This window comes from Chrysemys picta, chromosome 7 (genome assembly GCF_011386835.1).
Source record: "Chrysemys picta bellii isolate R12L10 chromosome 7, ASM1138683v2, whole genome shotgun sequence".
NCBI lineage: Eukaryota > Metazoa > Chordata > Testudines > Emydidae > Chrysemys > Chrysemys picta.
Window position 1 is genome coordinate 84,408,705 of NC_088797.1, and position 21,483 is coordinate 84,430,187.

The 21,483-nt window shown below is 39.0% G+C and overlaps 1 protein-coding gene across 7 annotated transcripts in view; it reads left to right on the top strand.

Annotated features, from left to right (window-relative positions):
- MYPN (myopalladin) overlaps window positions 1–21,483 on the top strand; it is a 128,419-nt gene that overhangs the window by 34,825 nt on the left and 72,111 nt on the right. For 3 of the 7 annotated variants that reach the window (XM_008163057.3, XM_065553445.1, XM_005297291.4), the window contains exon 2: window positions 9,109–10,053. The exons of 3 other annotated variants lie outside the window; for them this stretch is intronic. In XM_008163057.3, the coding sequence (XP_008161279.1) occupies window positions 9,110–10,053 (944 nt within the window). In that variant the 5' untranslated portion in view covers window position 9,109. Of the gene's footprint in view, window positions 1–1,321; window positions 1,364–9,108; window positions 10,054–21,483 lie in introns of all 7 variants that reach the window. One more of the 7 variants, XM_008163056.4, reaches the window with a different exon arrangement.

A 21,483-nucleotide genomic window follows, 5' to 3' on the forward strand; every position in this document is an offset into this window, starting at 1 on the left:
TTACTTTGCTTTATAGTTGTGGCTTTTTTGTATCTATACATAACATCCTCGTCTCCCTTGGGATTTACCAAAGCAGTGCTGTGCAAACCTTTGGGACAAATATTTTATTAGCCAAAAAGTGCATTTTTGCATTGAGCAAAACTACTCGAAAATTTGTGTTGAATTCAGTGAATAGTTTCATCTGAAAAAAATTGGTTTTAATGTAGAAGAATTCAAACCATTTTTATACAAGTTTCTAAACAAAACATTTTGATTTTTTTTTTTACATTTGAAATATTTTTTTTACATTTTGATGTTTGTTTTGAAACTTGTTTAAACTAATTTTAAAGGGTTAAAAAATCCCCAAATGAAACTAAATGTTTTGTTTCAGGTTGAACAAAATGTTTCAATCAATCCAAAATTAATTTTTGTTTGTTTTTCATTTCACTGAGAAAACTGATTTTTTTGTTTGTTTGTTTTAGATAGACCCAAAATGAATGTTCTTTATGGTATTTTGGGTTGGGCAGCAAACAGAAAAATCAATTGTTCACACAGCTCTAGAGTGCTAAATCTCGAGGTCTATAAACCCAGAATCAGAGGCGATGCGTGTGGGAGGGGGACACATAGGCGTCATGTGCCTCCCGCCCGATTTCTCGGGATGCCTCTCACCAGGACGCCCAGTAGCAAGAAGGAAGTGGGTCCCCCTAGCGGCAGCACTCTCCGTGTGTCCGTGCAGCATGGGGAGAGAGGAAGCAGCAGGGAGGCTGGCTGAGCTCCCCCTATCCACTACACAGGGCAGTTTCTCCTCCCTGCTGCTGGAGTCTCAGGACTTCCCACTGCCTGCTTTGCAGACCGCCCACTGACCTGAGTCAGGGATGGAGGCAGAGGCAACACATGGGGTGGTCACATACCGCCCCCCCCCCGAATGTTTTAATTGTGCCCCTCCCCCCACTATCCACAGTTATGCGGCATCTCTGGGCCCAGTTATACAAGCTCTTTCTTATGAGGGTAATCTTTGATTAAATGGGACTGTCCAGGTGATTAAGGACTACTTGAGTCAAAAAAGGCTTACAGAATTAGGGCATACAATACTATATTTAAGGCCCATTGACATTGGTTCCGGCCTCACATCCCAGTAGGAGAGAAAGACATCTGGCTGTGGAAAAACAACTACACCAGCCCTCAAAGACTGCAGCACTAATGCTGACTTCTGATAAGTAATAGCTAATTTAGAAAACATGTTCATCTTTAACAGTTTTACATTTTAAAATTAATCCTGAATTTATTTAAATTTCAATCTGACTTCAGCTAGTATTGCTCAAAAATATTGTTTGCTTTGCAGTCCAGAGAGCTGCTGAGAAGGCAAAAACAACTCAAAATCAGGGTAAGAGAGGGTCTTAAATATTCTCATTTTATTACAGCACTACATATCTAAACTTTGAACTAGGGATAATATCTGTTGTGCACGATAATCACGAAAGTGGTTTATTGTAACCATACTCCAATACCATGAATATTGTTCCTAATATATGGCAAGATGAGAGAAGCTTTAAAAAAGAACAAAATAAAGGAAAGGGGAAATTTTGTATGTGTTTTTTTAATTTCATGAAGGTTTGAAAGTTCTACATTGCTTCTTTCTTAGACATCCCATTGATGTAACAGTGAGATTGAGGGTCAGGTGAATAAATATTCAAGGGTAGGGCTTAAAATATATATTCATAAGAATGGTTTCTGAAGAAATGTGTCAACACTCACTAATAAAAATGTAATTGTCCTCCACAGTTCAGCAATAACACGTTGACCTTTTTTTATTAGATTTTGTTCACACAAAAGACCTGATTCTGATCCAATCTAAGTCAATGACAAAATTCCCATTGACTTCAGTAGAAGCAGTAGCGGCCCAAAGGGAGTCAGTGTTTTCTCCATAGATCCTCAGCTTACATCAGTTATAACCGCAATTTTAAAAAAATCCATGGGAAACTAGATACTTACTTACAACCCAAAGGCTGGAATAACAGTATGTGGAGATATTTAAATTATTATTTACAAAATTATGTAACAATGAGCAAACACTTGTAAGAATTTCTTAGCCTCTCAGTCAAATGATGTTTGTAACTATTAGGGATTCTAAAATGTATTATAGATTAAACAAAGCAGGGGGCATATTAAAACATGTGAATGTTGAAAAGTAAATTATCTAGAAAAATATATCTGAAGCAATAGACTGACTTGCATTTTAACCCACTTACTATTATAGGTATTTTTCCCATCAGAAGCTGTTGCTTTCTCTGAGAACTGGGAAGCTTCCTTTATTTTTCTTTGTTTTCATGCCAGTATTTTGAAATGTGATTTCTGTTACTTAGTTAACTGCAATTGGTGTGGGAACTGGAATAAAAACTACTACTTGTATCTAAAACTGAGTGATATACCATTTTCTTGTAAGTAATTTTCCATAATAAATTTAAAAAAAAAAGTCTTAGGAACACAGAACACAGCTGACCTAACTCCCCATCTCCAGCCTAACCTTTCATGAGTCTGGAGTCTCAAAGTCTGTCTAACATATCAACAGGCAGTAACCGGAAACAGAAACAAGGACAACTGTTATGTGACAATTCCCACAAGCATGTGGGAATGCGACTGGGATCTTTAGATATCTGAAAGATCACATGTGACATCTCTGTGCTTGTTTTTTAATGGCCTATGTATCATTTTAATTATTAAAAACTAATTTAATTGTTTAGTGTTGAAGTTTTTGTGTTTGGTTAATGTTACATTTTATAAATTGGGTAGGGATGACTTATGTTCAATTAAATGAATTGGAGATGGATATAATCTAATATCACTAATGATTTAAACTTTTAATTTTTAACCAGAAGCAGTAGAAATATAGGGAGAGGTCCTCAGCTTGTGTGACATGAACAGAGCAACACCAATTCTCAACCTCTAAGCATCTGACCCACAAATTTCAATATGCAAGAAAAAAGGTCAAACTAGCAATTTGCTAGTTATTCTGTGGCTAGAGATTTTAAACCTCAGTTTCTTTCATATTCTATTAATGGGAGTTAGAAGTGGCAGGCAGGAATGATATGGGTTGACTAAATCTACTCATTTTAAAATCAGACTGAATGCCAAAGAAGGTGTTTGAATGCTTCACTTTCAGATTACCACTTTATTATTAGATAGCTTGTAACATCAGGCATTCAGCTTTTTCCTAGCCAAACACAGGAGCTGACTTGCATCCAATGTGTCCAAGAATTCTCCCTATTTGCAAATATTTCACTATCATTTATCTCAACAAGACTCAGGATTCTTTCAGTGACAACAAGAGAATGAATTTAAGTAACTCCATTCTATATAAATTGAATTGGCACACAACAGTCTCATGGGACAGACTCCTGTCATTTAGGAATCCCCTTGCTTTGAACATACGACATTTAGGTCAAGCCATTGCCAAAATCAAGTTGTTGAAGCCAATTCGAGCATTGTGGTATATCTTACCCTAAAGGACACTTGGCTAACAACAGAACATTGGCAGAAATGTAGGCTTTTTGGAACTCAGTGTTTATCCAGTTAATTGAACCCAAATTAGCAAAGTGGACAGAAGAACCATGTATAGTCAATGTTGCTAGACTCCGTCCTTGTGTCAGTGGAGATAATCAGGTTTTATCTCCCCATTTTCCATCCTAAATATCACTAACAAGCTATTTAGAAGTAGCTTCACAATTTCTCCTGTTGACTTTTGGTTTACTAAAACAGATGCTCTCTTTTCCAATCTCCACTACAAAATTTGACTAAGGTTTTGGTGCTTTGATTTACCCGAGAAAATCTAGTCTATTGTGTCCCTGCTAGAGACGGTCTCTGTTGAGTAGCGTTTTACTGGGGATGGGGGGAGGGGTGTCAAGTCACAGAGTCTAAATAGAGATATGCATAACTCTGTATAAGCTTCATTGATCACATCAGCACCGTATGGATATCTCACACATCACTGACTAAACTCCCAAACTTCTATCCCGCTATGCATTGGGTCCACCATGATGCATGGAATAGATTATATAGGGCAAACTCTTCTTTGGCTGTTCCAACATTCTGATGAGAAAAATGAAGGGGAAATCCCCAAGACATAACCAGGCCAAACCAAAATCCTGAAATTTGAGCCAGGAAGGAGATGTTAAAGACTGGATCCAAATCTGGATAATTTGCAGTTCAGCTTCTTCTGTAGTCCCTACCATTGCAATATAAGAACGAAGACTCATTTTTAATCAAGCCTTTAACATTGTAGTCATTGCTCTGGTAATATGTTTTAGATTGCTGAAAAGAAACTATGTAAGAGATGTATAGGTATTTTAGTAAATAAATTAAATTCAGTTCTATCATTTTCCAACCCAGGGATCTTGCTAGATTGTGTGTTTGACCTCAATAGAGATTGTGTTGTTCTCTTCTAGTTTTGAAATCTAGACAGCTTTAGCTTACCCAGATGTACTTCTTTATCACTTTGCTCTGTGGAGTGCTTGAAGAGTACAACTTCTTTTAATAAAAAATAAATAAATTGCACATCTCTTGAGGCTTATTTGTAATTTGGTTGTTCGATTTTCTCAGAGCAAGTCCTTGGTGAAACTCAGCATTTTTTCATTTGACTCTAGCTATCATATTATTCACAATATTTCTGAGTTTAGATAACCAAATGCTGTCTCAAAGTATGATGTTTGACTAGCAGCCAACTTCTACCTTACTAAAAATAAACAAAAGAATTATCTTCTAGGCAAGCTGAAAATAGAAAATAGAGTTAGATACAACAATTTGACCCTGAATGATCTCTAAAGAAAAATGTAAGCATAACTAGGATTAGACTGAGCTTTTATGTTCAGCCTATGAATGAAGATATGCCTAGATGCACCATCCTAGGAGGAACTCTGTGCTCCGCTCCTGCTCTGATGGGTAGGAGGAAGAAAGTTAACTCATCCCCTCTCTGGGGTACTGTTTGTTTTCCTATCTCATGCCTGACCAGATTTGCTGGCTGGCACATAGCTGGGTGGAGTCTTCGTTTTGCTTATTTCCTGCCCACATGCTTACAGGGGTCAGTGTTGGGTACAGAGCCTCAGCTCTCCCCCAGTATCTGAGGTCTGAGCCATCAGGCAAGCAACCCTAGTCTGGCCACATGAGAGGGGAGACACTTTGCACTCCCCTATGTGCCTGTGTTATGGCTTGTCAAAATCTAGCCCTTGGTATTTTAATGTTTTGTTTTTTGTTATTTTTATTACAGATCTTCCTGAAGAACTTGCATGACCAAAATATTATATCTGCTATTTTATATTTTCAAACTAATGCTCCTTTTTTTGTTATTGAAAGATGCCTATTTATTGTACTCTTCTGCTAGTGTACATTCTCCAACTACTTTTGCTAAGCCAAATGTTCCTCCTGATAACTGGCTTAAGTGCCCTAACAGACATCAGAATTTTATTTCTTTAGGGAATTAGAGATCATTTTATTTGTGTTTCAGTGTTTTGTATGAAGAATCCAGAGGAAAAACACAAGCCCCAGCACAAAAATTCAGAAGAAACACACAGAAACACAACTGTTTGTTTGTTTTGTCTAGGTGCAGAAAAAATGCATGATGATTAATGAGGACCATGGGAATAGACATCACACTGAAATGAGAAATTTGTAATCCCAATAGATCTATATAAATGAAATCTTGACTAGCCAGCGTTAGATGATTCCATATATCTTCTCCATCCAATCAATTTATGAAGCATTTACCTTTATTTCACTGCAGGAGATGACAGGGTTTGGTCTTATCGAGTCATTTTTCAACTTGTATCTCCTCATGTGACCATCCATTGTGCTCATATTTCCACAGGAATGCATCCTTCCTCTTCAGGTCTTGATGGACAATGCATTTAGTTTTACAGAGAGCATAGAAATGGAATGACATTGTGGTTAAAAATAATGAACTTTTCAGGATAAAAAACTTGCCCAGGCAAATCAGTGGGACAAATATTGCTGTTAGTTACACTTGTACAATTCATGTAAAATATCAAACCATTCCCATGTATAAAACCACAAAGAGATAGATTGTAACATTTAGCATCAGCCTTAAATGGAGCAATATGAAGCTGCCCCATTCCAGAGACACTCTGTAAGGGATTGTGTCTCCGACAGCCTCAAATGGAAACAGACAATGTGCTTTCCTCCCCATGCCCAGCCAGCTCCATGGTAAGGAGTAGGGACTAGGCCAGGGGTTGGCAACCTGCGGCACACATGCCAAAGGCAGCACACAAACCTATTTTTACTGGCACGCTGCTGCCAGCCGGGGTCCCGGCTGCCGGCCCCGTTCAACCTGCTGCCGGCCTGGGTGAACGGAACCCCTGACTGGCAGAAGGCTGAGCAGGGCCGGTGGCCAGCATTTTTACAGTGCAAATATTTATAACAAATAATATAAAGTGAGTATTGTACACTTTGTATTCTGTATTGTAACTGAAATCAATATATTTGAAAATGTAGAAAAACATCCAAAATATTTAATAAATTTCAATTGATATTCTATTGTTTAACAGTGCTATTAAAACTGTGATTAATCGTGATTAATTTTTTAAATCATGATTACTTTTTTTGAGTTAATCTCATGAGTTAACTGCAATTAATAGACAGCCCAGTAGGAATAAATTTAGAGTGGTCCCCCAAGGGTCTGTATGGAGACCTGTCCTGTTCAACATATTCATAAATGATCTGTAACGGGACATGAACAGTGAGCAGGAAAAATTTGCAGACAATACAAAATTACTCAAAATAGTTAATGCCAAAGCTGACTGCAGAGTTACAAAGGAATCTCATTAAACTGGGCAACAAAATGGCAGATGAAATTTAGTTTTGATAAGTGTAAAGTAATGCAGATTGGAAAATATAATCCCAACTATACATACTAAATGATGGGGGATAAATTACCGTATATACTTGATCATGAGCCGGTTTGTTTATAAGCCGACCCCCACAAGATGGATAAGTAAAAATGGAAATTTTTTATAACCCGTTCATAAGACGACCCTATAATTCAGGGGACAACAAACTTTGGCTCCCGGGCCATCAGGATAAGCTGCTGGTGGGCCGAGATGGTTTGTTTACCTCAAGCGCCCGCAGGCATGGAGGTAAACCTAAGTAAACAAAGTGTCCCGGCGCGCCAGCTGCTTACCCTGACAGGCCGGGACAGCAACTGGTGGGGAAATTTTTTGGGGGGGAGAAGCTGGGAGTCAGGGGAGTAACCCCTGTGACCACCCCCCACATGACCCCACCCCTAGCCTGGGACCCCCACACTCTCCCCATCCCATCCCTTCCCACCTTATCTGGGGAGGGCCAGAGGAGGATGTCTCTGGCCTGTCTGGAGCTGCTCCGGCAGGCTGGGTGGCGCGGCCGCAGCCTCCTCCGGCGGGCCAGACTGGGTGGCACAGCCGCAGTGTGCTCCGGTGGGCTGGGCGGCGCGGCCACAGCCTGCCAGCCCCGGAGCTGCAGCTGCTTCCGAGACTGGGGGGAGAGCAGCGTGTCCAGAAGCGGAGAGACTCTGACCCTGCCTCTTCCCTTCTGCCTCTGCTGGCTATGCTGCCACTCCTTGCTCCCTCTGTTGTGGGGAGGGGCTGTGTCTCACCTCTCCCTCTCTATACCCGTTCATAAGCCGACCCCCTTCTCTGGTGCTTCTCTTTTTTACTAAAAAAATTTGGCTTATGAATTAGTATATACGGTAGTTGTTACCACTCAAGAAAGAGTTCTTGGAGGCATTGTGGATAGTTCCCTGATTCACTCAATGTGCAACAAAAGTCAAAAAAGTTAACAGAATGTTAGGAACCATTGGCAAAGGGATAGACAATAAAACAGAAAATATCATAATTCCACTTTATAAATACATGGTATGCTGACACCTTGAATACAGAGTGCAATTCTGGTCAGCCCATCTCAAAAGAGATATATTAGAATTGGAAAAGTACAGAGAAGATCAACAAAAATAATTAGGGGCATGGAATAGGTTCCATATATGGAAAGATTAAAGAGACTGGGACTGTTCATCTTAGAAAAGAGATGAGTAATTGAGGATACGATAATGGTCTATAAAATCATGTATGGTATGGAGAAAATGTATAGGGAAGTGTTATTTACCCCCTCACATAACACAAGAACTAGGGGTCACCCAATAAAATTAGTAGGCAGCAGGTTTAAAACAAGCAAAGGGAAGTACTTCTTCACACTATGCACAGTCTGCTTGTGGAACTCATTGCCATGGGAAATTGTGAAGGCCTAAAGTATAACTGGGTTTCAAAAAGAATTAGATAAGTTCATGGAGGATAGGTCCATCAATGGCTCTTAGCCAAGATGTTAAGAGACGCAACCCTATTCTCCAGGTGTCCCTAAGCCTCCGACTGTTAGAAGCTGAGACTGGATGACAGGGGATGGATCACTCAAAACTACCCTGTTCTGTTCATACGCTCTGAAGTATCTGGCACTGGTCACTGTTAGAGACAGAATACTGGGCTAGATGGACCATTGATCTGACCTGGTGTGACCATTCTTATGTACTTAATATATTATTTTCTATGAGTTTTCAATGAAAAATTGCCATTAGAGTGTTTTTAACCCCAAAAATTGACTTTGTGGGTTTATATACTTATTGACTCTCAGTGATTTCAAACCAAATTTGCTCAGTTTAAAAGTACTGTAAAGCTGTTTGTTTGTTTTTGTTTGTTTGTTTGTTTTTCTCCTAATTGTCAGTCCTACAAAGTCAGCATCAAAACTAAAAGTCAAAGTGGGTTCTTGCTGGCTCGCACATAGTCAATCATAAAGGTTTTACAACTGGAAATTAGTTAACAATTCTCTTGACCTATTACCTGGAATAGAATAGCTCTGCAAGTCTAATAGGAGTCAAAAGTAATAAAAACTGATTTTAGTTAACAAAGTCAGCAGATCTGACTCTGAATATACACAAGAACAGGTCTATTTAATAAAAAGAGGTCATTTTTACAAGAAAAATTTAGAACAGAAGTACAATTTAAAAACTTTGTGTTCTGCTTTTCAGACACCTATAATTCTGTGCTGGCAACTAATTTACTATTGATAAGGTGTGGTCCTATTTGTCCTTTTTGTTGACAGCATGCAAGACAACAGTTTAGAATCTTCCACTTCAATATCTCAACTTCTGAGAGAGAGTTATTTAGCTGAAACCAGACATCCAGGGAACACTGAAAGAAGTAGATCAGAAGCATCTCCCCATACTTTCCATTATGGCAGTACTTCTGGGGCTTCAGAGGAAGTAGCTGGCCAAGATGACCTTCCAGATCTCTCTGCCTTTTTGAGCCAAGAAGAATTAGATGAAAGTGTAAATCTGGCAAGACAAGCAATTGATCAAGATCCACTTGAAAAACAGGATGAGCAACAGACACATGTACATTATAGCTCTGATCAAGTGAAAAACTGTGGAAAAACAGTTTCAAACAAACAAGTGGCCCAGTCCACAGTTTTGCCAACTTCAGACAATAGTCTCCACTCAAACTTTTGCCTGGATCATGTCACAGAAACAAAAGGTTCCAAAGAGAGCACTCAGGATCTAAAGAAACAACCGTTTGGTTCTGAAGCAGAATCCAAAAAGGAATTCCTAAACAAGGCAGCAGATTTTATTGAGGAGCTTTCTTCACTTTTCAAAGCACATAATTCTAAAAGAATAAGACCTAAAACATGCAAAAACTACAGGAGCAAACTTGAATCTAAAAATAAGGCTGCTCAAGAAGGTAGCCCTAGTTTCCCAAAGCTGTCAGAAAAGAGAGAACGACCTTCTATTCCAGTACCTCAAGACTTGGATAATAAAGCAGAGCATATACTTGAAAAAACAAATGATCTACAGGAGGCAAACTTGGAAGCTATAAATCAATTAGAAAGTACAGAATTAACAACAGAGACAGCACCCACATCTTTATATTTTGAGGAGCCTCTCGGACAGCCACCACACTTTACACAAAAACTGAAAAGCAGAGAAGTTCCTGAAGGAACCAAAGTGCAGTTGGACTGCATTGTGGTAGGAATTCCAGCACCTGAAGTCAGGTAAACATATTCAACTTTTGCCATTTTGCATTTCTGTAATGGCAGGTGGATGCGTTACACTTTTAAGTTGGTTTTATGTATACGTTTTAGAAGTTTGTAGCAGAAATTATTTGATCTTGGTTATTAAAATTAATTAGGAAAAACAATTGCTTTCTTTAAATCATCCAGAGGGTTGTTGCTGTTTAAACTTAAGACATTTAGGGGGCATGCTTTTTCTCTGAATTGTAGAGGAGATACCTGTTAAGAGCTACACTTCTGTAATTAGAAAATGTGTTATCTCCTTTCTGAGAAATATTTGTTCTTTTTATGGGAACTGTGTGATTAATCACAGTGAACCAGCTGAATATAGCTATGTGCATGATTCTTGTTGCTATAGTTTGAATGCATTTGGGTTGAGTAAGTACAGGATTGTATGACCAAGAGATTTTCACTAATAAATGTCTAAATATAAATGATGAGAGATTAAAAATCCCCTCTTTAGTTATTACACTCAGAGCCAGGAACTCCTTAATTCTAATACAGGGTCTGACAAGGATTCCCTCTGTAGCCTTGGAAAAGTCACTTAACCTTAGTGTCTTCAACTGTGAAATGCTTTAACTAATCACTATTTGTTACTCATGTGGTTGGACAGCTAAATCAGGTGGTATAGTTTCTGCCTACATCTCAGGGGAATTTCAAGGATTAATTAGGTAATGTTTGTAAAGATCTTTGGTGATGAAAGGCACTATAAAAGTGCTAAACATTGTATGCCAGGGACACAGATTGGGAAATAGTTTATTAAAATTCTCACTTTTACCTTCAAATTCTCAGATTTTATTGGTATTTCTCAACCTAAACTTGTTTAAAGATAGCCCATAGACTAAATGTTCTCAGTCACCTGGGTGCAACTCCAGTGACTGCAATGAGGATGCATCACAGTAACTGAAAGGAGAATTCAACCCTTCCTCCATAGGATCTGATTGTTGTTAACAGAAGAGGTAGGTGTATGTTGTTTCTAGGCTGAAATCAAAGGGAAGCGTCTTAATGTGTAGCAATGTGCGTTCCAGTATGTTTCCTGCCCAAACTCACTGCACTGATTAACAGTTTCCTCTGAGGCCTTTCTTTGTACTCCTCTTGTTCAGCCTCCATCATCACAAATGCCAAATTGAATTCAGCTCTTTGTCTGGTAGAAGAGAAAGAGGATGAAAGAAGACAGTAGTGTAAGGGAGTTGCTTTTCCTGAAGAGACTAGAGGGGAAACATTGCCAAGTCCTAGCTACAAATTCCCTACTTTTAAGAAATCTCTAATTTCTCAGATTCCAAAGACTCCGAGGCTGACTTGTCCAGGCACTTTGTCTTGAAGGATCTTTCCTATAATACATTTTAAAAAATTCCACAAGACCCACACTGACTCACACTGGGAGCCAGACTAAGTTGGTCCTATGAGATCTAACCCAGAGCATAAAAGGTTTGAACATCTCCTTGAAGCAGGTGGAATTAGGGGCATCCCAAAGAGAATAAAACAACCCAGGAGCAGCCAAGCTCAGGAGAAAGCTTAGGCTCAGTAGAAAATTCTGTTATTAAACTAACAAATAACAGTAAACACTAGGAAGAGGCTAAGTTTGTACTGTGTGTATGTGTGTGAGTTTACAGTGTGTTAAAGAGCAGATTGGCAACACCTGCTGCTTGCAAAGGGTTGTCTGGTGTTGTGTTAATAGTTGTTGTTAAGGCATAATGCAGCTTTTGGCCTGTGAATCCCAGATCTCATCATCCCTGCCAACGGGCAGTAATAAACATTGGTCATGGGTGGAAGGAAAAGCTATCCAGAAAACCAAGAATACTCTTCCATCTTCCAGGTTCAAACCTAGCCAAGGTTATAATTTGTGAGAACTAGTGAGAGCATTATGTGGTATTTTGTGCTGCTTGATTGCATCTGTCTATATTATAAATGTCCATATACAATGGTCCTGACTCACTCATAGTCACTGGTTCCCAGGAAAAATAAAATCAGAAAATAATTTACTTTTGGATCAACTTCCAATGAGCTATGGGGACTTGAGCATACAGTATTCACTAAAAATATTGGGTATCTTTGGCATGGTGTATAGAGCTGTCAAAGACAGTAAAGAAGGCATCTTGTTGCCTGTAGATGCTGAAATGTGTTAAGACCTTGTACGGAAGATCAGCCTACTTTGAGGGTAGCACTTTTTGAGGTGTATGGTTGGTTAGTGTAATGGCTGTGAAGTTATGCAAGGAGAAGACAGCTATATTCTTATAGCCAAGAAAGACAGATACAAAAAAGTCAACAGCCTCTGGAAAGCAGGAATTTATCAGCAGTTCATGAAGCAGAGCTTAATGTGGGGTTCATGGAATGCTTGTCCCTTCCCCTAACCTTGCAGAACCCCCTCTCTGAATGCTCAATTGCTTTAATAGTCTGGGGTTGGAGAAGGGCTTCTCTCCAAATCATAATTCACCCCCCACACACACACACACAGACACACACACTCTCCTAGGCCTGTAGGACATTCTGGCACGAGTTAATATGGGAGTGGGTCAGTAGTAACTCGCATTGGTTCTCCCCACTGACCAGTGGAAGAGAGCCTGAGGAATGAGGACATGGATTGTCATGTTGGATGTGACAGCATGGCTTCTGATGGTGTATTTGAGTGGCAGAAAGGTAATTTGTTTCTATGGTACAACTGGATCTTAAATATACCCCTACAAAGACTGTTTCAAAAAGCGTGTATTAGAGATGGTTCAAACTAAAACCTCTAGTCTGAGGTTTGGATACAAGCTCTTGCCTTGAACCTATAATGCCTGAATCCAAATACCAAATTTGAATGCATTTGAATTGAAGGAAGTTTTGATTTGGATTTTGAAACTCCAAGTTTAGAAGTGCTTAGTTCCATCATGTTGGTTTGATCTATTAGAGTTATTCTGCCCTCATTTACACTGGTGTAAATCTGAATAACTCCACTCACTTCAAAGAAGTACGACTGTCAACACAAAATGTTGTTTAAACAGGTTATTTTTTTGATTCATAAACCTGTGTTAAGATGGTATTAAGAAAGAATAAAAGCTAACTTTATCATTTGACATTCCGTTCACATTGCTGGTATCAGCCATCTTGACAGAATGTACTAGCCTTCTGCACACAAAGTGGTGGAATAGATGTCCTAGAGAAGAATGCCTAAAAGGAACACAGTATCATGGGTTGTCTGCAGCTACAAATTTGATTAATGTTTTTGCTGGGCTTCAAAGCAAATGATAATGATCCTTCTTTTTCCAAGAACATGCATCTGGGCATTTGAAAGTGCATTTACTTTTTATAGCCACTATCTGAGGTAAATGTCAATTAACTTTTAGCAGATATTGGGATTGCAATGTGGGTTTTGTTATTACTGATTTACTTTTCACGTTAGCCTGTCATTAATGCTGCTGAGCAAGCACTTTTCTAAACAAGTAATTTAAATCCAAAATGTTATCATGATTTCACTGCTTCTAAATCAATGAGTTTCAGTACTGCATAGAGATGGGTGCAAAGAATTTCCATCAGCGACAGATGGATTAATAGGAATAATTGCTACCAAATGTTCAATAGTAGCAAGAAATCAGAGTCTAGTTCTTTTGACTCAATGGCAAGGTGGAAGAAGTCAGAGGTTTGTGATAAAATCTCCTGATTATTATATTAGAGGCTGGAGTCTTGAACTGAACCTCTCATACCTGGGACTGCCTGAAGTTTCCTTTGGGATTTGATCGGAAATAGTAATGTAGGGAGGGGAAGCTGTTTATTCTATGACAACTAGAGCTGATTGAACTATTCATTATGCATATGATTCAATGTTAATTTAGCCACTTATTTGCCTATTAAAATATTCATACAGTGATGATTTTCTTTAAATATATTTGTCATTTGTAAATTTTTGCTGAATAATTAGATTAATAACTTCAAGACTATGAGAAACAAGATGGGTGAAAGAGACAAGCTTTCAGACCTGAAGAAGAGCTCTGTGTCTCTTGTCTCTCTCACCAACAGAACTTCATCCAATAAAAGATATTACCTCACTCACCTTATCTCTCTAATATCCTGGGACCAACACAGCTATAACACTCCAAACTTTCAGACTATGAGTTGTTCACAAACTGTTCACTTTGACTAGTCATTGTTTCCATTGTGTGATGGAACAGCTAAGATACATGATATAATTTCTGCTTTGATTGGCTGACGAAAACACTTTTTAAAGGATGAATAATGAATAGTAAATAACACACTTCGGTATGAATTTTCAGACAAATAATCATTTGTGCTAAAATTTGCCAAACTTTAGGATTCACAAATATTTTCACAAATGCCCAGCAGTTGTCTGGACACCTATTTGTAATAAATAATACAACTCCATGTATCGTAGCAAACCAAACTTGGCATTTTTGTTTTCAAAAGTGTCCATTAATTTTTATAAACTATTTGACCAGCTCTGGTGAGAACACTTAAAACATGTTATTATAGCAACAATGAGGTATAAGGGAGACAACTTTTACCCCAGAAAATGTATACAAATAAAATATGAGTTATTTGATAGCAACAGAATTCATTTGTAAATTTCCCTCTAAACCCAAACCCAAACTTCCCTTATTTAGCTCAGCTTTTATATCTCCAGAACCAACTGAGACGTCAATAAAAATCATTCTTTTAAAATTACATTTGTACAGCAGTATTCAGTATCCACTTGTTGTGTCTGCTAAATCATGGCAAGAACATACAAGAGCACATTAATAGAATCCCCATCCAGTAGTTGGGCACATTATTTGTGAATCCCATACATTAGTGCAGCTATGGAGAGGCTTGTGTCAATAAGCAGCAGCTGAACCAGGTGAAACAAAAGGGAATCTACCCCTGGGTACGACTGTATAAGTTGTGCTAACCTTGGACTTGTCCGCATGGTGAGTTAATGTGTGGCAAGTGAGGGTGTGAATCTTCAACACATGAGTTTGCTGCACACTATCTCACCACATGGACCCTCCTACAGCACATTAAAAGTTCTGTAGTGTTCTTTGAAATACTGCTATTTGAAATGGGAATATGGCAAAGTGCATTACAGAACTCCCAGTGCGCTGTAGCAAGGGCCACGCAATCAGATAGTGTGCAATAAGATTGTGCACTGTAGATTCAGATCCTGACTTGCTGTACACTAGCTCATTGTGTAGACAGGCTCCTTGTCTCAGGTGTGAGTCACTTTTAAACATATAGCTCTTATTTTTTAATGGTATTGATATGCTGCCATGTATTTGTACCTGATTTGACGGTGCCATACTGTATATGGTTAATTCCATGTGCAGTGACTTGTTCAGGTGTTTATGGTCACAAGTTTCAGTTACTACATGTGGAAATAGAGTGCAGTGTGATGAAAACCTAGGCTTTGTTGCAGTCATTTCTCCTTTCCCTTTTCATGTTTTACACTTTTATAACATGAAACTGTTTGTCAACTTCAAGCAAAAGGGTTAATAATCCAGTTACTCCCTGTAAATGATCAAGTTTCTCTACACTCTGTTTGTTCAGCACTTGACTTACTGTTTGTAAAACTGGCATTGTAAGAATATTTAGTACTTGTTACAACGATGGACTTAGCTGATATTTTTGTATCTATATTTTAATGTTGCATTTATAATATTGTAATTTTTCTTTCTAAATGAGCACTCTTACACTTAGTTGATGTAACATAGAGACTTGCAAAATTAAATAATTTACTGTATTTTTATGCTAATTACATAACTGTAATTACTACAAATTACAAACTACAGAACTGGGCAAACCAATCCCAGTAAGTGTCTTCTGCAGGAGTTCTCTCTGAAACTTGGACAACAGCCATCCAGGTATAGGAAAGCCATTTTTAAGGTGTAACACAGTGCCCCTTGGTGGATCATCATCAGTAAGAAATGAACCCAGGCCCTCAGGATCTAAAAGTATGAGCCTCTACTGCCTGAGCTGAAAGATCCTGCTCTGTCAACCAAGGCTGCAGCAGACTTATCAACCTATATCTGTAGCCCAGCAACCACCATTATAGGGGGACCAAGCACCACACTGAATGGGTAGGAGTCAGATGATGTTACAGAGATAAGAAGTTTAGATACTAGGTGAAATACAAAAAGAGCAGAAGACCGTGATTGGAATTTGGATATGTCTGACATACATAAGTCAAATTGAAAAATAAAACACTATGGAACAAATTCAATGGTGATGTAAATAGTAGTGTAAATCATGTTGGGTGGAGCTGGGCCACAAAACTGTTGTAAATGGTAAGTAGTGTAATCTACCAATTGGGCAAGTATTTGTGGGTAATCACTCAGTGAGGGACAGAAAGGGTGGGTGGCACAAGAAACTGATTTAAAGTAATGGTAAGTGAGCCTCTGAAGATTTGATTGTTTTGATTTGGATGCTTATCCAAACCTTTGAGGCAACCAGGCCTTAATGTAAAGATGGTTGTGTGTAAAATGTAGTATAAATAAGCCCACAGGTGGCAAATGAGGCAATACCAAATGCCTCAGGAAGATTTTAAGGACATCGCTAGGTGAAGTTGATTAAGCTTATCTACAAAGATGTTTCAATGTACCCAAACTTTATCCCTTTTATTTTATATCAATTTTATGCAATGCCATAAAAAAGGAGAAATCAAAGAATGACATCACAAAATCTGGTTATACTGACCCCAAAACTGAGTTCACAGCTAGGGAGAAACACAGCTTATTATTAAACATTTATGTTGAGGTAGCACCTAGAGGGCACCCAAGATGCAGCTCCATTGCACAAGGCATTCATGAACACATAGAAAACGACTACCATAACTCCAAAGAATTTATAGTTTAAAACGTTAATTTGAATTGCAATTTAACCCCCGCCCACCAAAAACTATGAAACAGTGAGTCACATTTACTTTAGCTACAGGTCAGATATACGATAGGTATTTGGGGTGAGGACCATCAATTCTTTTAATGAAGCTAAAGGTTCTGAGGACTTCTCTCCATGCTTCCTTCTGCATCTCTTTTTTTTAAATTGCTAAAGTAGTAGGTCTGACATGCATCCTTCCTATTGGTGGCAGGTGGCCCCTCCTTATCCGCTCGGGTTAAGAGGGGTCTACATTTTTTCCAAACTGTTTGGCTCATCTCTGCTAGGTTAATTTTACTTATGAATCACATTGCATGATTTGGCACACACAACCGTTCTGTAAGTGTCATGAGGATTTGAAGAGCTATAAACAGGCTGCATGTCATGAAATTTCTATGAGAACACTCTCTAACATACACACAGATAGCTAAAAAGGGTTCATTTGAGCACTGCTTTGTTTAAGAAAATAGATCTGTGATTGATTAATTTGTAGTTAAATTTAAAAGTCATATAATCTCCATTAAGTAGAAAAATATTTCTGAGAGTTTAATAAAAACTCATTTATTAGTTTTTAATCTCTTTAAACCATGGGGCCAAACTGGTCTTTGATATAACTCCATTCAAGTCTGTGGAGTTATGCCAGGGATGAATTTGGCCATAGTGTTTGACGCTGGTTGGGCTTCATGTGAATCTGGCTTGTGTAGTGGAACTATTACTACAATTTGTGGCAGGAATAAAATGTCAGTGACAGAGTATTGATTCTTTAGTCATGCCACGTATCTCAATGTCAGTACTCCCTTTGTAACTAACATTTCATTGCTGCCATGGACAGTATTTCAATAGTAAGAATAAAATGTTAATTAATAAGGATTATATCACAATCTGACATTTTATATGATGGATGTAAAATCCTGCTAAAACATTTCCTAAAATGTTATTTTACAATTTGTGGTAGTGAGGAGAGGACTATTAGGGTAAAAACATACCTTTTATTTATAAAAATTACAAGGTCATATTGTACTCTTAATCTTTTCTTTTTCTGTAATCTCAAAATAATTAGTGTATGAACTTTAAGTAAGATGGAAGTAGTGATTAAAAATATACTACATGGGAAAACTGAGCCTATGTCTGAAGCATAAATTGAAGTTTACTTTACTAACTCATGCTGCTCATTTTGAAGGGGAAAGAGGAATAGTAACTGCAGAGGAAAGAACAGCAGTAACTGAGTTATACATTGTCATCTGTATTGCTCTATAACAGAAGACTGCATTCATGCAAGTTAATAGGAAGAAATGGTTTACATGAAAATACCCTGGACAAACAATGGAATGAAGAATGGATTCCAACCTACCCCTATAGAATTATAAAACCTTTCAGTTTTATTCAAAAAGTTGATCAGCAGGAGCACATATAGCCCTTTCATTTTAGTGTTGCTTGTATCAAAGTATTTAGTGTAATGTGTCTGTGCTTTGTCACACACACACACACACACACACACACACACACACACACACACACACACACACACACACACACACACACACAGCAAAGAACCATATAATCTTACTGTAGCCAGTAGAATAGCAATAGTACTAGGCTGTCCAATCAGTCCTTTAAAAGAGAGGCTTCTTTTGAAGCTTCTTTATTTTCAGTCCACAGCTTTTGTCTTTTTATACTAATTTTGAAGTGTTCTTTCTTCTGCCATTTTGGAAATTATCTATAGTCCATTTGGCTTTTTAAGGAATGTGTAACTGCCTCTCTGCTCCTTTTATAATAATGATTGCAGATAATGGTATTTCTTAAACTTCTGACTGAGCGCCTCACTACTGAATTTGGCTTCCAATAATAGAGTGTTTAAGAAGTGTTTTGAAACACATATTTAACAAGTATCAGAGGGGTAGCCGTGTTAGTCTGAATCTGTAAAAAGCAACAGAGGGTCCTGTGGCACCTTTAAGACTAACAGAAGTATTGGGAGCATAAGCTTTCGTGGATAAGAACCTCACTTCTTCAGATGCACTTTATAGTGCTTGCATCTGAAGAAGTGAGGTTCTTACCCGCGAAAGCTTATGCTCCCAATACTTCTGTTAGTCTTAAAGGTGCCACAGGACCCTCTGTTATATTTAACAAGGTCCATGAAGCTTAGAGGCAGCATCAGTGGTTGCTATGAAGTATGGTATATTGGATCACAGCTCTGTCCTAGGCAAATCGCTGACTGAAAAAACACGCCAGAGCATCTAATTTTGCACACCCAAGAGTTGAAGACCTAGAAAATGAGCAAAGTAGGACTGGAGGGGATAGAGGAATGTGATCCAAGGCTCCCCTAGGTGATGACCAACTAAGAGATCAGGGTTGTGAGCATAAAATTTTGCCATTTTCTCAATGGCAAAATTTCACAAAAACAATGTGAATATATTTCACATAAGCAAATCTGTATTTCAGCTGTGAGAAATTTAGGAAGGGAAAACTAAGTATATGTCAAAGTTCTCCCTGTTCTCAGTCTGTTGTAATAAAATTATGTTACTGGGCTCTTTTCTTTATATATGCTTACATATTTGTCAGTTGTAATTGGTGGTTTTAAATTTGTAAGTACTTATTAATTAGATCAGTTTATAGTGCTTGTTACAGTAAAGGCTAGTAACTTGTGAAAGTGGGAGGTAAAACTGATGCCTAAAGGCACAAAACTGATACATACAGTCATTCAACCTTGAAATTCTACTCTGCAGTTATAAAGGAGTGTCTTTCTAACAGGATGTCAGTGTAGTAGGCAATTGGGTTCACTCTGCAGGGCAGGAACTCCCCTGCAGAATAGATAGTTTTCAAGTTCCAGGACTGAACAATCAAAGTCAATTAATTGGACAGGTATAGATCATACCATGTCTTATTCAAAATAATATACCCTGTCCTCACATTAGGCTTTTATGATTTACGGGGCACAAATAGTAACTAGTTTGTATCTCAGTTATGTAATTGAAGTTCCACTTCTTCCTGCATGCCTATCGTGCTGTTTTTGTTACAGAACTCCCTCAGGCCTCACTTATCAGTCTGCACATAATTCTGTTAGAGTTCATCTTTCAATGGTATAGGCTGCTTACCCTTCTTTTCTTAGGAAGATCCTTTAGGGATGATCCAGAGTTTATTTACTGTCTGATATATACCCCAAACTGATCTGAAATGCAGTACTTCCAACATGCTAATGCAACTGAAGTGTTAAATGTAAGCAATTTTATTTTAGTCATATTCTTAATGATCTGAGGTACATATTCTTAATGATCTGAGGTACAAACAAATTCTTAATGATCTGACCATCATGATGTGTGGTAGGAGACACTGTGCAAGCACAGTATAGTTTATTGTTTGAAAGTCTTTCCTAAGGTTTTCTACAATTAATTTATATTTGCTGTAATATATTTTTACTTGCCATTTCTTTGATAATATTTGCTTGTGCTCAGTAGCTCATACACAGCTTTTACTTAGTTGAATTATTTCTAGAGTTGGGTGAATAGTTAAAATATAAGAACGATCATACTGGGTCAGGCCAATGATCCATCTAGTTCAGTATCCTGTCTTTGACAGTGGCCAGTGCGAGATGCTTCAGAGAGAATGAACAGAACAAGGCAATTTTGAGTGATCCATCCGCTGTCATCCAGTCCCAACTTTTGGAGGCTTAGGGACACCTGGAGCATGGGCTTGCATTCATGACCACATTAGCTAATAGCCATTGATGGACTTATTCTCCATTATCTTATCTAATTATTTTTTGAACCCAGTTATACTTTTGGCCTTCGCACCATCCCCAGCAATGAATTCCACAGGTTGACTGTGCGTAGTGTGAAGAAGTACTTCCCTTTGTTTTAAACCTGCTGTCTATTAATTTCATTGGGTACCCTGGGCTCTTCTATTATGTGAAGGAGTAAACGATACTTCCTTATTCACTTTTTCCATACCACTCATGATTATATAGACTTCTATCATTAGGGCTCTGTGTCTGTCATGGCAGTTGCGGAAGTCAGAGTTTCCGTGACTTCTTGAGACCTCCGTGACTTCTGCAGTGGCCGGTGTGGCTGACCGCAGGGCCTCCCAAGTAGCCGACCTTGGGGCCAGTGGCTCAGGCAGACATGGAGACAGCTACATCGGCTGCTGCTGGAGCGGCTCTGCAGCCAGCCGCTTGGGTAGCCCCACAGTCAGCCGCACCAGCCGCTGCTCTGGTGGCCACAGGCAGCTGGCCTCAGGGACCGCCCGAGCAGCGGCCAATACAGCTGGCCCTGGGGACCAGCTCTGTACTCCCATTGGCCAGGAACAGCGGACAATGGGAGCTGCGGGGGCGGTGCCTACAAGCGAGACCAGCACGCGGAGCCTCCTGGCCCCACCCCACCTAGGTGCCAGAACTGCTGGCTGCTTCCAGGGTGCAGCATGGAGCCAGGACAGGCAGGGAGCCTGCCTTAGCCCCACTGTGCCACTGACTGGGAGCCGCCCGAGGTAAGCCCACCCCCCAACCCCCTGCTCCAGCCCTAAGCCCCCCCACACCCAGAGCCACCTCATGTACCCCAAACCCCTCATCCCCGACCCCACCCC